The sequence below is a fragment of the Xyrauchen texanus genome, chromosome 6 (genome assembly GCF_025860055.1).
Source record: "Xyrauchen texanus isolate HMW12.3.18 chromosome 6, RBS_HiC_50CHRs, whole genome shotgun sequence".
NCBI classification, from domain to species: domain Eukaryota; kingdom Metazoa; phylum Chordata; class Actinopteri; order Cypriniformes; family Catostomidae; genus Xyrauchen; species Xyrauchen texanus.
Genome location: NC_068281.1, coordinates 27,422,914 through 27,442,553, shown reverse-complemented (window position 1 = coordinate 27,442,553; position 19,640 = coordinate 27,422,914). Strand labels below are relative to the sequence as shown.

Here is a 19,640-nt window from a genome sequence, read left to right as displayed (position 1 = left end):
CGTCCCGTATAAGAACTGACCATTAGTTTTTTCTACTTATTAGAAATTAGGTCTTTATGGGCCTCAGAAGTCAAATAATGTGACATTTCTCCAAAATGCTACAGTAAAATGGTTTGATATGAAGTGAGTATACTGTATGGGACGTCCCGTATAAGAACTGACCATTAGTTTTTTTCTACTTATTAGAAATTAGGTCTTTATGGGCCTCAGAAGTCAAATAATGTGACATTTCTCCAAAATGCTACAGTAAAATGGTTTGATATAAGGTGTGTATACTGTATGGGACGTCCCGTATAAGAACTGACCATTAGTTTTTTCTACTTATTAGAAATGAGGTCTTTATGGGCCTCAGAAGTCAAATAATGTGACATTTCTCCAAAATGCTACAGTAAAATTGTTTGATATGAGGTGTGTATACTGTATGGGACGTCCCCCACAAGAACTGACCATTATTTTTTTCTACTTATTAGAAATGAGGTATTAATGGGCCTCTGAAGTCAAATAATGTGACATTTCTCCAAAATGCTACAGTAAACTGGTTTGATATGAGGTGAGTATACTGTATGGTATGGGACGTCCCCTACAAGAACTGACCATTAGTTTTTTCTACTTATTAGAAATTTGGCCTTTAGAAATAGATAGATAGATAGATAGATAGATAGATAGATAGATAGATAGATAGATAGATAGATAGATAGATAGATAGATAGATAGATAGATAGATAGATAGAAAGAAAGAAAAAGATAGATAGACAGACGGACGGATCGATCTGGGCAACTCAAGAGCTCTGAAAGCGCGTTCTTTCTGTGCTGTTACTGAAATTACCGTATTCATGGTAATAGGCGCACACACTTCTTTTTTTGGCGGCTGCCTTGACCGTGTATTTTCAAACCACGGCTGGCTTGACCGCAGTGCGACGATGATGGCAGCAGCAGCAGCGGCGGGAAACTGTAATGGGCGTGGCCAACCGGTCACTTCAATCGAGGGTGACCAATAGAAAAAGGCCTTTCATCTGGTTGTTAGAGACCGCCCACTGAGGTACAGCTTACGCGCAAGCAAAACTTTTCAACTGCAATCAAAACTTTTCAACTCGCAAGCAAAATATTTACAGCGGCAAAAAAGACAGCAGAAAAGAGAGCAAAATGTGTGGGTTTGTGATGAAAAGTTTTTGAAGTGCACAAAAAAAAAAAAAAGTTTTCAAAAGATTACACGCACTGCAAATAATTTTGTTTTCAACTTCTTTATTTTTGAGCATTTAGAAGACTTTTTTGCACTCTTTTATTTTTTTTTTAATTACAAAATAATAAATTTTACTCTCAAACAAAGTATGTTTGATTGAATAATAAAGACACAAAGGAAACTCCATAGTGTCACACATACTGTGCGCGAAGCATTCAATTCTGTTAACGAAAAATCGGCACACACTTGCCGATTTTTATGTGAGATCAGGCTGGAGCATTCCGTAAACCGCACACCAGATAACAATTGAAAAACAGCACAGGCGGACTCAAAAATGCGTTATTGTGAAGTGCACTACAGCGAGATGTTTTTACCAGTCTCTATAGGAAAGGTTTGACTAATGAGAAAATAAGACATGCACTGTATGGATGGTTGTAAACATGATGGATTGGTTGTAAACTATTTAATATAGCCTGGCATGTTCTATGCTAAATACATATTTCGCCAAAAAAAACAAAAAACAAAACGACATGACAAAGATAATCAGTCACTTTCACTTTATTTTGTCTAAATTTGGGTTGTTATTTATTTATGTGTTTACCTCGTTCTTTAGAGAAAAGCCAATTCCCGGCGGTCAGTCTTTGAACGCTGGTCCAACAGTCTCAGTGGGAGATGTTTTGTGAAATCTCACGCGTCTTTGCTCCAGTAAACTCACTGCGAGACAAGCAGCACGCTTATAAACACACTCGACATATGCGACATAAACAGCGCATGTTGCAGCAAATCTGAGGGAGAAGTCGTGTAAGCGATTAAGTGTTTCTGGAGTTATGCTATTTTTCCGAATCATCGCAACAGATTCGAAATGAACCCTCATTGCGCGCGCTGTGGGAAAATAGTCTACGCAACGGAGAAAGTGAACTGCCTGGACAAGGTATTTTCTCTCACTTTCTGATACTTACAGGGAAATATAAGAATTTGCCTATTCTGCTTATTCTACTTCAATGTGTCATTGGATTGTGCTTCATGTGCAGTTTCAATCTTTCCCTATTGTCTTATAGTATTGGCACAAAGGATGCTTCCATTGTGAGGTGTGTAAAATGACTCTTAACATGAACAACTACAAGGGATATGAGAAGAAGCCCTACTGTAACGCGTATGTTTTTGCCGTCATTTGCCTATTGTAGAGTTCAGAAATGTTTATTTATTCATTCTTTTGTAACGTTTCTGCTTGTATGGAAAGTCCATAAAATCGATAACTTGAATTGTATTTTTTTTATTATTATTGTTTGCCAAGTAGCTATTTGTGACCGTGTAAGGGGACGTTCAGACCAAACGCGTTCTTGCGCTATAAAAGCTAGCCGCTGCGCAGAACAGAACGCACGTGTCCCGAGACGCGTTTTTAAATCTCACAGCAAAACAGTGAAAACAACAACCAGACGCATCGCAACGGTTTAAAGACAAATCTGTCTAAACTAAGTTTACATAGGAAAACAGTGCGGACAGAGGCAAAACGTGTTCGGTGTGAACGGCCCCTAACACTGTCTGCCTTTGGAAGCTTGTAAACGCCACAAATATATTTCACCTACGTCTTTCTCACAATAGGCACTACCCAAAACAGACCTTCACAATTGTGACAGACACCCCTGAGAACCTACGACTGAGACAGCAAAGTGAACTCCAAAGTCAGGTGAGCTCACATGCCCACTTTAGGCTATGTTGTGTTGGATGTTGTAATTACATGATTGTAAACACTTCTAAAATACATTTTGAGAATGCATCCAAACAGTTATATCTAGGGTAATGTTATTTGTTGCTATTGTAATACATAAATGTCAGACAATATACTGGAATTGTCTTGGAAATACATGAGAGCGATAGAATCATTTATGGCAGAGTGAGTGTTTTGGAAGCCAGGGAAGGACTAGGTGTGATACTTCAAGGTCAGCATGGGGAAAAGCAAGGCAGCTGTCTACTCCGTGGTGCACTGGCAGATCCCCTCAGCTTCTCCACCTGGCAGCACATAAGATGCTGCCAAGTCCATACAATGGGGGACCAAAATCTTGGCATACTGACAGCAACTTTATTTTGCAGAGGGATTGGTCAGCAACAATGAAAATGTATTTTGTGTAATTGCATACTTTTCCCTCCTCAGTTATATGCTTTAATGGCTCTCATAATTCATTGTGCCTTGACTTCCATTACCTATTCTTCTGTCCATTACCTATCCATCCATTTTCACCAATATTAATAAATAAATAAAAAATGTTCAACAGCATTTTTTACAGCTATACAGTACTTTTAAACTGTAATTCAATAATACAAAATAATAATTGAAAACTACTGTAATAGTAAAAGTAAAACGCCTGCGGTAAGGTGTATTGGGGGTTAAAATGTGCCTGAAAATAATGTCACAATGCAAAAAACATTTAATGATCCTTAAAGTATGCCTAATCTTTTCCATGCAAATTATAATGTAAAATCTTCTTTGTATTGATTTGGAGTTAAAAATGTAGGAGACATTTCCTTGACAGGTTTTGTGTGAATCACCCGCTAAGGTGTGCAACCGTTTGTGCACACCTCAAATCGTACATCCTATTGAGGAGAGGTGTGCTATTACTGTGAGCGATTAAACTTATAAATTTCGCCTAGCAAACGAAAAGACTAGCATTGAAGAAGGGACCAAAGCCATGTAATAAAATACAGTGTCTTTGCACACTGGCGTAAATAGCACCTGCCACACAGGGCAGCTATTTACCCCAATAGTCTGGTGAAACCACAGAAATATACCACAAACTAAACAACAGATGGCACTTCAGTGGTGTGAGGTGTAAAGATAGTGTGTGAATGTGTACTGTTGTCCTAGCGATCCAATTTTCTGTTTCCACTCTTAATATTTTCTTTAATACTACTTAAAATAATCGATAAAAATTAATATAAATGTTGATTTCACCGCAGTGATTTGGTCATGGCGAATGTCGAGGAGTGCAGAGAAGAGTTTGATCCGGAGGCTACTATTATTGTAGTACATTTACATTTATGCATTTGGCAGACGCTTTTATCCAAAGTGACTAACAGAGCACTTATTACAGGGACAATCCCCCAGAGCAACCTGGAGTTAAGTGCCTTGCTCAAGGACACAATGGTGGTGGCCGTGGAGATCGAACCAGCAACCTTCTGATTAACAGTTATGTGCTCCATAGTAGCCATGTTCTTTGGCAGAAACCATAGTTTTAATGCAATTAACCATGGTGTTACTACAGTAACATGTTGGTAATATAGTAACCATGGTTCATTTTATGGTTACTGTAAATTTACCAAAAATACCATGGTGAAACCTTGATTACTGTAGTAAAACCAAGGTTATTTTTTCTAAGGTAAGGTTATGGGTAGGTTTAAGGGTAGGGGTTTATGTTGTTTGTCTGTGGGACTCTAAATAAACACAATAAATACACTGCAGTGATGCCCATACTGTATGTTAGTATTTAAATATGGGTGCAAATGGTAACCGACACTATTTGCACCAGGGTAATCTACCATTACTTGCACCGGGATTGGTGTGCAAATAATATCTGACACTATTTGCACTGGGGTGTATATAGCATATACCATTATTTGTACCAGGGTGCAAATAGCATCTGCCAATATAATATCATAGATTGGGGGTGGGATCTTTTGACTTGGGCAGTAAGCAACCAGCTAGACACTAGCAACCACCTAACAACACCGTAAAATCAACTCAGAACACCTTAGCAACCACTAAGCAACTCCCTGGAAACCACTCACAATACCCTAGAATTGTGGTAGCAAGTTTTAGATTGGCAAGCACCAATCTAACCAATCTGTTTTTTCTTCTACAGGTCAAGTACAGAAAGGATTTTGAACAAAGCAAGGGTCAGGGCTTCAAATTTGTCCTGGAAACTCCAGACTCACAGAGACTGAGGAAGACCCAGGATCAGATTAGTAATGTACGTTTGAAAATACAGATATACTAATTTAATAAAATAGCAAAAATGTACATTTGATTGATTAGTGTGCTGGAAATTTACATTAATAAAAAGCAGGCCATGTGATTTAATTGACGTACATGTAAACAAACAACAGGTGACATCTCCATTCTTGCAGGCAAAGTACCATAAAGATTTTGAGATGTCAGGTTTGCATGGGGTCAGTCAGGAAATGAGAGGAACATACCTGGTACAGGCTCAGATAAAACCCAACCATGAGACGGTGAAGAACAGCACACACAAGGGTGTCCATCAGTACACCATGGAGATGGATCGAAGACCTGGCATCATTGTGGGTATGTTCCTCAATGTGAGCTGAAATCTAACACCTGGTGGTGCACCCTTAAAAAGAAAAAAACACACACACACACAAAACAACAACAACAACAGTATACCCGTCAAAATGTCTACATACAAGTGTAAGAACAAAATTGTGATGGCCTTAAAATGGCCCTTAAATGTCTACACCAAGATGCATCTCGATAAAAGATATGATAGTTAAAAAATGAAAATCCTGTAATCATTTACTCAAATACCCATATATTATTCCCGTATGACTTTCTCTTTCTTTTTTCTTCAATGGGGCACTAAAGGAGCCTCAGTCAACATTCACTTTCATTGTATGGGGAAATTTTTTTATTTTTTTTTATAAAAGTGAATTCTCCCTAACATCTACTTTTGTGTTCCACAGAGGAAAGTCAAACAGGTTTGGAACAACATGAGGGTGAGTAAATGATCACAGACTCTTAAAATAATTTACGCAGAAATCCTGACAATTGTCCACCAACCCAATTAGATGTTAATATGAAGGAAAAGGTAAAAGAGACATCAGTGTTATCAGTTTGAGCCGTGTGATTTACATTGTATTTTCCTAATGAAATGATTGTTTCTTTTTAGCACCTTTACTTCCTGGTGCATACCATCACAGTGGCTACACCCATGGGCATAGCTACATGCATCAGACCGGCATGCATTCACTGAGATCAATGCAGCTGAGGTCACAGCTCACAAATGTGGTGAGTCCTTATTAATCCTACAGTCTATATTATTATATTCTCTATAGCAGTGATTCCCAGCTAGAGATATGTGCAGGTAGTACTTAAGGAATAGTTCACCCAAAAATGAAAATTCTCTCATCATTTACTCACCCTCAGATTTTTAAAAGAATATTTTAGATCTATTCCATACAATGCAAGTGAATGGTGGACAAAACTTTGAATCTCCAAAAAGCACATAAAGCCAGCATAAAGGTTATCCAGAAGAGTCCAGTGGTTAAATCCATATCTTCTGAAGCGATATGATAGGTGTGGGTGAGAAACAGATCAATGTTTAAGTCCTTTTTTTTTGTAAATCTACACTTTCATGTCAACATTCACATTCTTAATGCATATCGCCATCTACTGGTCGTGACTGGTCAAAAGTGTAGATTTATAGTAAAAAAGGATTTAATTATTGATCTGTTTCTCACCCACACCTACCACATTGCTTCTGAAGCCATGCATTTAACACTGTAGTCATATTATTTACTTTTATGCTGCAATTATGTTTTTTTTTTAGCTTCAAAGGTCTGGCCACAATTCACTTGCATTGAATGGACCAATAGAGCTGTGATGTTCTGTGTTCTACAGAAGAAAGGAACTCATACACATCTGGGATGGCATGAGTGTGAGTAAATGATGAAAGCATTATCATTTTGGGGTGAACAGTAAGTTTAAGCAGATTCCAGTGGGGATTTGAAAATATTTAGATTTCGCTTTGTTTAACCTATGAAACAGAAATGACAGCTTCCAAATATAAGGGCTACTTATAAAACTACAAAGAGATTGAAACTCACCTAGATAAATCTGATGATTTTTATTCTCTTTTTAAGAAAAAATAATATATTGTTATTATGTAGCATAGTGTTAAAAATGTATAAATGTGTGTGGAAAACACTAATTTATAATAAAAACCATATTAATGTTCATGAATGTGAACACAATTCTGGTTTGGTGTTGATGAAGAGGTACTTGAGCCTTATTGATGGAGGTTTGCAAGACAAAAGGTTGTAAAATATTGATATGTTGCATGTGCACCAGGCTAATATTCTTTCTTTTTTTATGTATTCAATCAAGTTAAATACTGTAAAAAAGTAATTATTTTGTATGAAATAAATGTATTAACAAATCAAGTTAAATACTGTAAAAAAGTAATTAATTTGTATGAAATAAATGTATTAACATGTACTAACTTGACCTCCAGACTGTTTACAGGGCCCTGTATGACTATATAGCACAGGATTATGATGAGGTATCATTCCGGGATGGAGATGTCATTCAGAACGTGCAGCCTATTGACGGAGGCTGGATGTATGGAACAGTGCAGAGGACAGGGAGGTCGGGAATGTTACCTGCCAACTACGTAGAGGGCATTCGCTAAGCGTCTCTGAGATCTCATATCCAATGATCCTCAACCTAAACTCTACAGCTTAATTGTTTATAGGCATTAAACATTGTAAACAAACACAGGTAGATCTCTATTTTAATAGTGCAAATTGTTCCACTTTATTTGTGTTTATAACAAGTCTTCCTCATTTTATTACACTATAGTTCCATTAATTAAATGTACGTAATGCAATGAATAGTTTTGTACCAATATTGTCTTTACTTTGAAATAAACGTTAAATGTTAGAACAACAGAAATTTGTGAGAAGACAAGATGCATAAAGGATTGCAAAGAGGATTTTGTCACTTTATCAAATCTAAAAAGGAACCATTTTTAATAGCATGTCGTTGTTGCCTTGTATACTTGTGTAAACTGTTATGCACAATGTGTATTAAATGGACTACTACAACAAAAACTGAATTGTCAGTCTACAGGAAAACAGAACAGCCCCCATTCAAGCTACAGTATGTGATCTGAGCGACAATTAATGTTTAATTAAAAAAAAAAACATTTTAATAAAGTAATAATATTTTTTTTTTCATATTTTATTTTATCAGCTGATGATGGTGATAACATTTGAATATAATTGTTAGGGGACTGATATTTCATCAGCACTAATTACATCCCTGCCCTGATTTAACTCCATCAGTCATGTAGCGTTTCTGTTGAAACCTCGATTCTTCAATCCTAGGGTATCCTTAGTTTTTTTGCCTGCAGTTACGTCTTGCATACAATCGAGCGTTACAGGCTTTTAAATTATTCTCCATTGATGAGCAATGTATGTGCACTACGAATGTTTTGTCATACTCTTTAGCGCAGTCAAATCCAGGAACATGCTCGCGCTCATCAATGACATACACATCTGCTGCTGATGAAATGTATGCCACACGCACTGCATACAAGATGTAGTGGCAAACAAAAAACCAAGGCATTCCTTCAGCTCCACTGTCCTCATCTTCCTTTCTTCATTTTGGCAACCTTCTCCTTGTGCTTTTCACATGATTTTGGAACCTTATTTTCCTTTTCTCCCTCTGAGCACCTTTAACCAATTTGTTTTGTTCCTGAAAGACAAAGAAATGGCGAACTTATTTGCACAATATTTGTGGTTTCAAATAGCAGTTGGAAGGTGATAGGTACCTTTTTGTCCAGTGGTGCTACCTCAGTTTGGCTGCCACCCTACTGTGTGTCTTCCCCTCCTGATTCTGCTTCATCATCGTCATCATCATCATCATCTTCCTATCCCTCAGATTCTGAACTCTCATCCTTTGTGGAGTCTTCCAGTATCGAGGGAACCTGGTGTATACACATTCAAGAACAGCATTTTTAATTAAGTGGATTTTTTATGACGTATGAGTTTGGATGCAAGTGTTGTTTATTTTCTCTTTGGAAATACTGCCTTAATCCTCCCACATGCTATGTTGGCAATGGAAACTTCAACTTCACTCAGATTTTCTGGGTGCAATAATAGCAATAAACCAAAGGCTTGGACACACAAGGTGCCTTAAATCTAATGCAATTTAAATACCCCAAATGGTCCTGTTAAAAACAAAACAAATTAAATTCTTCTTCTTACCGTTTGCACACCTGAAAGGTCCTTCCTAAGGCCCATTACTGTTTGGTATAGGATCTATAATGGAAAAGAGGTATCTGCATTTAAGAGACTGCTAACAATGCTCACACCACCAGTTTAATGTTGTTCATCGAAGGCTCTGAGATGTACATTGTCATGTTGTGCATCTTCTGAAGACTTTTCTGAAGATCTTCCACATCCCTCTCATAATGAGTGACTTAATTATGTGTGTGGAATGTAGGCATTCATTAACACCTATGTGACAGATCTCCATGTGAAATGTTAGGGAATTGATTAATTATTATAAAATTTTTAAAACATGTTGACATGTTTTACTTACATTGTAGGATTTTTAAGGAACCGTTCACACTTAACGTATACATATGCACGACACTTCATATATATATACACCCACACCTACATTGGCGGCCAAAAGTTTGGAATAATGTACAGATTTTGCTCTTATGGAAAGAAATTGGTACTTTTATTCATCAAAGTGGTATTCAACTGATCACAATGTATAGTCAAGACATTAATAATGTGAAAAATTACAATTTGATTTTTTTTTTAATTCAACTACTTAAACTACTTCAAAGAGTTCTCATCAAAAAATCCTCCACGTGTAGCAATGACACTTTTTGCAGATCGTTGGTATTCTAGCTGTCAGTTGGTCCATATATTCAGGTTATATTTCACTCCACACTTCCTGTAGCACTTGCCATAGATGTGGCTGTCTTGTCAGGCACTTCTCATGCAGCTTACAGTCTAGCTGATCCCACAAAAAGCTCAATAGGGTTATGATCCATAACACTCTTTTCCAATTATCTGTTGTCCAATGTCTGTGTTTCTTTGCCCACTCTAAACTTTTCTATTAGTATTTCCTGTTTCAAAATTGGCTTTTTCTTTGCAATTGTTCCCATAGCGCCTGCACCCCTGAGTTTTCTCTTTACTGTTGTACATGAAACTGGTGTTGAGCAGGTAGAATTCAATGATGCTGTCAACTGAGGACATGTGAGGCATCTATTTCTCAAACTAGAGACTGATACACTTATCCTCTTGTTTAGTTGTACATCTGTCCTTCCACATCTCTTCCTGTCCTTGTTAGAGCCAGTTCTCCTTTGTCTTTGAAGACTGTAGTGTACACCTTTGTGTGAATTATTCAGTTATATGTCAATTTCAAGCATTGTATTCATTAATTCCTCAAATCAATGATTGACTGACGAGTTTCTTGAGAAAGCTGTTTATTTTTTGCAATTTTTGTCCTAATGTTGACCTTGAGACATGCCAGATTGCATTTTGTGGCAACTCAAAAAGAAACACAATATTAAGCTTAATTTTATGAACCAAATAGCTTTCAGCTGTGTTTGATATAATGGCAAGTGATTTTCTAGTAAATTTGAGCAATTTAGGATGATTACTCAAGGATAAAGTGTTGGAGTGATGGCTGCTGGAAATGGGGCCTGTCTAGATTTGATCAAAAATGACATTTTTCAGATAGTGATGGTGCTGTATTTGGTGCTGTTGCTTTGTTACATCAGTAATGTCCTGACTATAGTTTTGTGATCAGTTGCAACTTTGGTGAATTAAAGTACCAATTTCCTTCCGAAACAGCTCTTGTACATTATTCCAAACATTTGGCCGCCATTTTATATATATATATTTCTATATATTGTGGAGGAATGACCCGCCCCTCCAGCTCGTCGTCGTGCACCGCCTCTTAGGGCCGCCATTCAGCAAGGCTCACGACGGGAGTTGGGCAGGAGAGCGAGATTAGGTGCATAATTAATAAGCCTCCTTTTGACAGCCGTGAATGAAGCACACCTGTTGTGAATAATGCTTCATTAATGCTGTCTTTAAAGCGCACTTCTTCTCGGGGAGCCGGATTCAAATCTCAAAGTGTGCACACACACTGGTATCCTAGCACGCCCAGGACCAGAGCTGGGAGGATTCGGACGAGTTGATGCGCAGAGCCGAATAGATGAGTCGCGGATGCCGGGCTAGAGGCCGGGCCGCCTTCCCCACTCACCTGCCGCGGGCCTGAGAAGACAGGCCGCCGTGGACCCTGGAAGGGAGCGTGTGCGGCCGACGGACCCAGCTCATGCCTGGGCCATTCCATGGACACTACCCTGCCCTTCACGGAGTCCCGTCTCACCACGAGGATGCCAGATTCCCTCTTCGTTATGAACACTTCCCCCATGGACCCTTTATTGTCTCACTTTATGGACATGTTATTTAGATTATTTCCAATAAATGACTACAAGGCTTGACGCCACACCAAGGGTGTCTACCACAATATATACACTACCGTTCAAAAGTTTTGAAACGCATTTTTTTTCCTTCACATTTTAGAACAGTAAAATCGTCAAATAAAATAAATGAATGATAAAACAAATAATCTTCAACTATTGGAATTAATATTTGCAGATAACAGAGTTCCAAAAAGCAACTACTGGCACCGATTAATCTGTCAAATCTACCTCTACTTAAGACATCTGTTTTCTGTTCTACTTGTAGCTGCGTCTAGCTTTTTTTGGTGCAAAATTGCAGCCCTTAAAAGTGGTTGAAAAACAATGGACCTCTTTATCAACTTGATAAAGTCCTGATTAGATCTTGGACTCTGCAGTTCATCTCCATTGCCTGCAGTTAAACAAACGTAGCCTATGTTAGATGAACACTAACTACAGCTGCACAACAACAATACTAGAGCAATTCTATAACATGTCTGACAGATACAAAAAGTGGCAGAAATAGGAAAGAGACACTAGTGAGAGACTAATGATAATTTATCATTGCTACAAACTGACAATATCCAGGTATTTATTAATGTTGTCATTTGTAATCGAGGGGTGTGTGACAAACTCAAACAACTCCCGTACAGTCATAACTGCTACATTGTGTTTCTGAAAGAAGTCTGAGTGAATTAAGCAAGTAAATGAATTAGAAGCTAATAAAATTTCAGTTGACATTATTATCAATGTGATCTTTGCCATGTTTCACATGCTCACCACAGACATTGCTGCAGTCTTTGCAAAGAAACTCCAGGGCATGAGAATGATCATGCTCAACAGACTGAGATACATTGATAATATAAGCATCTCCATTGTGATACCTGCAAAACCAAAGAGTAATTTCAAAATACTGCAACTTACATGCTACATATGCTCAGTTTCAATACTTTCCACTGATCAGAACTGAATAACCACAACAATCACTAACTGATGCTTGAAAACCCTGCGTGCATCATATCATGTAGGCTTACAGCATATTGAATTCGCTAAGGTGGGCGTGGACCAGTCAAGCTTGCTGGTATTTTATTCTCATGTTTTGGATGATTTGTAGGTAGACTTTCCAGGCTTTTGATTCAGACAGGACAGCATTCTTAAGCAGAGGGGCAGGCCTGAGAAAGATACACCAAAATTATAGGAGCAACATGAAAAGTGTTGCTGAGAAGTGTAACTGTTACCCTGTCTTGTTTCACTGTTCCCTCTTGTTTACCATTTTCGTCACTTTTTGCATTCCTTAGTTTTCACTTTTGTCCCTTATGTAACTCCATAGTCTCTTTGTTAGCATTCGTGTTTTCCGTCATTGCTTTCACCTGTCCCTCGTTGACTTGCCACTTGCCTCTGTTTCTTCCCTCGTTATCTTGTTTGGTGTTCTGTTTGTTCATTGGTCCCTTAGTTCTATGTTCATGTATATATATCCTGGTTTTTGGTTTAGTTCCTGTCTTTTGCTGATTGTATGTTGGTGAATGTAGTTAGCCTGGTCTGTGTTTCCTGCCCGAGTTCTCCATTTATGTTTATTTCCCCACTGAGGGTTTTCATTTGTGTTTTGTTAATAAATAACAAAGCTGCATTTGGATCCTCAACCTTCGTCTGCCTTCATTACCTTACATTCGTAACAGAACGAAAGACCAAACTATGGATCCAGCGGTTCTCCGGGCGAGCTGTCGCCTACTGGACCTGAGGCAAGGAAGCCACCCGGTGGAGGATCACGTTAGGGACTTCCTGATCCTAGCGTGTGCCACCGACTTCCCTGACTCTTCCCTGGTGGTATTTTTTTAAGAATGGCCTGTCCGTTTCGCTCAGGGAGCAATTGCCACCGGCGACACGCGGCTGGACGCTCTGTGATTTCATGGCGGAGACGCTGCTGGTATGCGGCTCGCCAGCCCCTCCGGTCAGTGAGGAAACCCCCACGCCTGTCGCCGTCAACGAGCTAGCACGGCCAACTTTGTCCGCCCGAAGGAGGAGAAGGAAGGCTTCTGCCTCCCAGCCCACGCCTGCCACGGTCAGCGAGCCAGAGCCCACGCCTGCCATGGTCAGCGAGCCAGAGCCCACGCCTGCCACGGTCAGCGAGCCAGAGCCCACGCCTGCCTCGGTCAGAGAGCCAGCGCCTGTAGCCTCTGCCGTCCCAGAGCCAGCGCCTGTAGCCTCTACCGTCCAAGACCCAACACCTCCCAAATCTCTCGAGCCTCCCAGGGCTCCGCCTCCCGAGCTTTCCAGAGCTCCGCCTTCCGAGTTTCCCGAGCTTTCCAGAGCTCCGCCTTCCGAGTTTCCCGAGCTTTCCAGAGCTCCGCCTTCCGAGTTTCCCGAGCTTTCCAGAGCTCCGCCTTCCGAGTTTCCCGGGCCTTCCAGAGCTCCACCTTCCAGAGCTCCGCCTCCCGGGCCTTCCAGAGCTCCGCCTCTCGAGCCTTCCAGGGATCCACCCCTCAAGTCTCTCAAGCCTCCCAGGGCCCCACCCCTCAGGTCTCTCGAGCCTTCCAGGGCTCCACCTCTCAAGCCCCTCGAGCCTTCCAGGGCTCCGCCTCCTGAGCCTTCCACGGCTCCGCCTCCCGAGCCTCCTATGGCTCTTCTCCCTGAGCCTCCTTCAGCTCCGCCTCCAGAGCCTCCTAGGGCTCTTCTCCCCGAGCCTCCTAGGGCTCTTCTCCCCGAGCCTCCTAGGGCTCTTCTCCCCGAGCCTCCTAGGGCTCTTCTCCCCGAGCCTCCTAGGGCTCTTCTCCCCGAGCCTCCTACGGCTCCGCCTCCAGAGCCTCCTACAGCTCTGTTCCCAGAGACTCCAGGATCTTCTCCAGAGCCTCCCAGGCCTCCCTGAGCCTCCTACGGCTCCGCCTCCCGAGCCTCCTACGGCTCTGCTCCCAGAGACTCCAGAGCCTCCTAGGGATCTTCTCCCCGAGCCTCCTGCGGTGCCACCGCCCTCGGCTCCGCCTCCTGAGCCATCCTCGGCTCCGTGTCCTGGGCCTCCCTCAGCGCCGCCTCCTGAGCTTCCAGAGCCTCCCTCAGCTCTGCCTCCTGCTCCTCCAGAGCTTTCCATGGGTCCGCCTCCTGGGTCTCCAGAACCTCCCACAGCTTCGTCTCCAGAGCCCCTCTCAGCTCCGCCTCCGGGACTTGTCCCTGTCCTGAGGCTGCCTCCCAGGCCTCCTGTCCGGTCAATACCTCCCTGGCCTCCTAAACCTTTCCCTGTGTGCCTTCGTGGACTGCCTGTCTGCCCCTTGTGCCTCCTTGGTCTGTCTCCTTGCCCCTTGTGCCCCCGTGGACTGACTGTTTTCCTCCCTGTTCTAGCCCCTCACTCCCTGGACATTTTGTTTTTTGTGGTTTCTTTTGGACCGTCTGGAATCCGGTCCTTTTAGGGGGGGTTATGTCACGATCTCTTGTTGTCTGCCCCGAGTTTCTTGTTTTCACATGTCACCTAGCACATTTCTTGTCACGTTTCCTTGTTGTCTGCCCCATGTTTCACTAGTCTTTGTCATAAAACTACACTTCCCAGAGCTCCCTGCACTCATCACTGCCAGCAGTCACTCATTGTTCTCACCTGTGTCCCGTTGATCATCACTCTCCCTGTGCATTTAAACCCTGTTTGTTCCACAATCTTTGTCGATCGTTAAATGTAGTTGGCACGTCTGTCGTGGTATGTGTTTTGATCCTGTGCCTCACCCGTGTTAATGTTTGCTCCTGTTTATTTCAGTTTCCCATCATGGATGTTTTGACTTGTTCCCATGTCTACCTGTTTTTGTAGTTCATTTATAATTTCATTAAAACCTCTAACCGCATCTGGATCCAGCCTTCTTGTCTTCCCTTCTTCTGTCATAACAAGAAGTATATCTGCATCTGTAATTGGACAGAACCAGTTTGTGCATACATTTCATCTCGACCAATGAAGCTCATGATGAGGACGTAGGCTCTGTAACATAATGGACTCTGGACTGGGAATCTGTGCTATATGTAGATTTCATTTAACAGATCCATATTAATGACAAATGCCATGGCACCATATATTTCAAATATGATTTGAGACAATGATATGACAAGGTAAAAATTATGTTTATTAAAAGAAGCATAGTACAGTTCACCTGATCAAGTTTCTCATCTCCTCTGCCCAAGTGCGCACCATTTTTTTTTTCTAGGACTGCTTTGCAATAGCCGTGTCGGAACCTAAATATAGAATGTCACTGTTGAACGGCACACATCAGCCAGACTAAAGTCCTGAACAAAGATATCTGTCTTACCTGAACTCCCCACTGACATATTCACTTCTGTCTTTGAAGAGTAAAATTTAAGTTTTTATATTTTGATGGCTCTGTTTATTTTGATGGCTTCCTTTAGCAGTATTTGCATGGTAGACATTTGCCTATGGCAGAAAACTCAGATTAGAATAAAAGTAACATAACTGTTAGCCTTTCTAGTTGTTCCCTAAGTAGAAGAACTAAAATAGACACTAATGGATATTTTTATGCCATTCAGAAAATAAAAAGCATGCCTCTTTGCCAGAACTGATAAAGCCATTAATCTCTGATATTACACCTCTGCTCAGCATCTTGAATAGAATCATACGTGTACGGGGGTCCAAAACCTGCGGCAACACAAGTCACATTAAAGCATATCAACATTAAATAGCCTCAATTACAAAAACAAACAAACAAGAAAACATCGACTTCACTATCTATGATGCCAATTTTCTTATACTTTACTCACCCTCGTGCCATCCCAGATGTGTACAACTTTCTTCTGCTGAACGCAAACAAAGATTTTTAGAAGAATATTTCAGCTCTGTTGGTCCATTCAATGCAAATGAATGGCAACCAGATCCTTGAAGCTCCAAAAAGCTCACAAAGGCAGGATTAAGTAATCCATATGACTTCAGTGGTTAAATACATGCCTTTAAATGCAATATGGTAGGTGTGGGTGAGAAACAGATCAATATTTAAGTCCTTTTTTAAACTATAAAATCTACACTTTTGACCAGCCACAACCTGTAGGTGGCAATATGCATGAAGAATGTGAATTGGCAAAAAAAAAAAAGAAAAATGGAAAGTGAAAGTGGAGATTAATAGTTAAAAAGGACTTAAATATTTATCTGACTCTCATCCACCTATCATATTTCTTCAGAAGACATGGATTAAACCACTGGAGTCGTAAGGATTACTTTGATGATGTCTTTATGTGCTTTTTGGACATTTCAATATCTGGCATCAATTCACTTTGCATTAAATGGACCTACAGAGCTATTTTTTGGAAAAAAATCTTAATTTGTGTTCTGCAGGAGAAAAAGTCATAACCATCTGGGATGGCATGAGGGTGAGTAAATGTGAATAAATTTTTTTTTGGTGAACTATTCCTTTTATGAATGCATAACACGCATCTGTTGAACTGTCGCTCTGTCTGGTTTGTCCTTTACTCGAAACCTGAACAGAATACATTTTTTACTGGAGTGTTGGTGGCGTACTGGGCTAAAGCACATAACTGTTAATCAGAAGGTTGCTGGTTTGATCCCCACGGTCACCACCATTGTGTCCTTGAGCAAGGCATTTAACTCCAGGTTGCTCCGGGGGAATTCTCCCTGTAATAAGTGCACTGTAAGTCGCTTTGGATAAAAGTGTCTGCCAAATGCATAAATGTAAATGTTTAAGGGTTAAAAACATAAACCTGAATGAAAACCATGAAAGGTTAAGAGTAACATTATTTACGTGTCTGCTACCCTCTATTTTTGCATTACAGTGACTATATTGATTACAGAATCTACATATCTCAATTTATCTGTGAAACAAAACATAATTAATGTAACTGTACATGTAAAGGAAATATTTCCCCCAAAATTAAAATTCTGTCATCAATTACACACGCTCTGAACCAGCATGCCTTTCTTTTTCTGTGGAACATAAAAGGAGATCATTCACTTTCAGTCACCATTCACTTTCATTTTATGGAGAGAAAAAAGATGCAATAAAAGTGAATGGTGACTGAGACTAACATAATGCAAAACATCTCCTTTTGTGGTCCTTGAAAAAAGGGTCATCCGAGTTGAGAACAACACTATGGTTAGTAAATGATGACAAAATAATCATATTTGGGTGAATTATATCTTAAAGCCTTGCCCTTATTTCACTAATGCTTTATTTTGTTAGTTAAAAAAAGAAGGAAAAAAAATTGGTCTCACCCAGGTTTATTTTGTTTTCCAATTTTCTCAGGACCTTTTTAAGGATTTATTATGAGAACTTTGTTGATTAGTCTGGTAAAGAAAAAGAGAAGAAAAAAACAGGCACATTATGAAACATACTGTCGGCTACACTAACCCCTTTGGGGCTAGGGGGAAACAGATTCTGACGGGGAACACAGGCAACTTGAGTAAGGGCACCGAGAAGGCTCAAAGAGAGTATACGCAATTCAAAATATGACTGATTTGATTTGTCAGGAAAAGGTTAATTCGTACAGATAGTTATGTAAAAGATTCGGTGGTCAATTAGTTGACTTCTAAAAAATAAATAAGTTCTGATACGATGTTAAAAAAAACGAATCCCATGACTCACCGTTTCAAAGTTGCTAAAGCAATTTTATAAAAATAGGTGTTCTGCATCAATCAATGGAGCCTACAAGGTTAGCAGCAAAATGTATCACGCCACTGAAATTCCATGGAGGAAAGCTGGCAAGGAGACAAGAACCGTTCTTTTTTAATGGATGTCAATGGAGAAGATGCTTCAGTACACTGAATAAACTGATTTTGTGAGGAAACATTATGGCTTAATTGACTGACCGCCTGTCCGCTAATCTTCAACAAGTTTTACACTAACCGATTCTTTTGGAATTAACTGTGTGGAGTTTACTACGATACTATGTCTGTTTTATAAGAAAAGATGCGGAAAAGTTTGCGACAGGTAGGTGCAGGGGCGTCGGACTGGGGGGGTAAAGGGTACCGAGTACCCAGGGCCCGAGGCAGGGGGGGCCCCTTAGAAGTCAGTTTTCTATACATACATATTTGGTACAGGGGCCCAGCAAGATGGTTTGTACCCAGGGCCCAAAATTTGGTGCTACGCCCCTGGGTAGGTGTCAGTTTACTGTTCTACTCATTAATTTGTATTGTATGCGCAAACGTTGACTTACTGTTGTAACACGCTTGTTGACCGTTACGCTCTATTGTAAAAACGCAGAGGTTGTTTCAGGTACAAAATAATATCTCTGGCAGGGCTTGGAGGTTGCTGGGTGTTGTAGATGGAAGTCAAATCTGGTTGTAGATAGTGTTGAGGTTCTAGATGTCAGTATGTCACTCCATGCCCTCCTCTCTGACAAAGATGGGGCCCAATATGACCGCAAACTCGCCTCGCATCGGTGACCTGTCACTGACATAATCTGGCGACTTTCTAGTCCTGCATCAGAGTGGCAGTGCTACGCAAACTATGGTTTTTGTACATTTGTGAGATACCTTCCACCTGAACAACAAGAATTTAAAGTAGGCTATACAATTTAGATTTGGAAAATAATATAAACACAGTTTAAATTTATGGGCAAAAACGAAATATCTATTACCAACCTCTTCACAAATACTTTTTAGCATATTGCCAAGGTAGTTGAGCCCCATCGGCTCCCTGGTGAACCACATTTCGGTGCTCTCGAGTTTGCACAGAGGGATGCGTCTCGGATGCAAATAGAACGCTCCGGTATTTTCTGGACACTTTGACAGATATTTTTTAAAGCTGTCCACGGGACAAAGTGGGTCGCCGGGGCTCGCAAACATAAATCCTCGTAAATTTTTCTCTATCCGATGCGTTGGGATCCTTGTGATTTTTTGTCTCTGGGTTATGCGCCAGGGTCAGGTACTCTTTCCCATTCTCGTCTTGCCGGAGAACGAAAGACTCTTTTGATAGGTTACGGTTTCCTTCTCTTCCCCTCCGTGCAAAACACAGCTGTATGTCAAACCAAACTTTTCTTACAAGTCCTGTGGGTGTGAAAGGGGAGAGTGCAGGTGCATTTCTAATTTTCTCCAAGTCAGACTCAGTAATACGCGGATGATGAACGCTGGTGTCTTTTCCATTTTTCCTGTAGCGCTTTAAAACTGATTTAAAGATGGCATTGCTTGACTTGAAGTCTTTATCCATAGGCGGAGCGTGTGTAAGGCTGGGGAAGGCTTAGCCTTCCCCTGGCCACGGACTTGAGACTAGCAATATACAATTCGAGAGTGAAAATGTATCCCTCAAAAG

At 40.6% G+C, this 19,640-nt stretch overlaps 1 protein-coding gene and 1 pseudogene across 3 annotated transcripts; one reads left to right on the top strand and one right to left on the bottom strand.

Annotated features, from left to right (window-relative positions):
* Positions 1 to 1,860: 1,860 nt before the first annotated feature.
* Positions 1,861 to 8,457, top strand: LOC127644734 (LIM zinc-binding domain-containing Nebulette-like). 3 transcript variants are annotated; one of them, XM_052128072.1, is made up of 8 exons: positions 1,861 to 2,111; positions 2,239 to 2,333; positions 2,783 to 2,867; positions 5,038 to 5,145; positions 5,303 to 5,480; positions 5,876 to 5,908; positions 6,082 to 6,200; positions 7,426 to 8,452. In XM_052128072.1, exons 1-8 carry the CDS (start codon positions 2,043 to 2,045, stop codon positions 7,600 to 7,602), a joined length of 864 nt encoding a protein of 287 aa, XP_051984032.1. In that variant the 5' UTR covers positions 1,861 to 2,042; the 3' UTR covers positions 7,603 to 8,452. The 3 variants fall into 3 exon arrangements, with proteins under 3 accessions (XP_051984032.1, XP_051984034.1, XP_051984033.1); XM_052128074.1 differs by having other exon boundaries at positions 7,437 to 7,573; XM_052128073.1 differs by lacking the exon at positions 5,876 to 5,908 and having other exon boundaries at positions 7,426 to 8,457.
* Positions 8,458 to 8,559: 102 nt separating this feature from the next.
* LOC127645688 (serine/threonine-protein kinase RIO1-like) lies at positions 8,560 to 19,538 on the bottom strand (annotated as a pseudogene).
* Between the last annotated feature and the right edge of the window lie 102 nt (positions 19,539 to 19,640).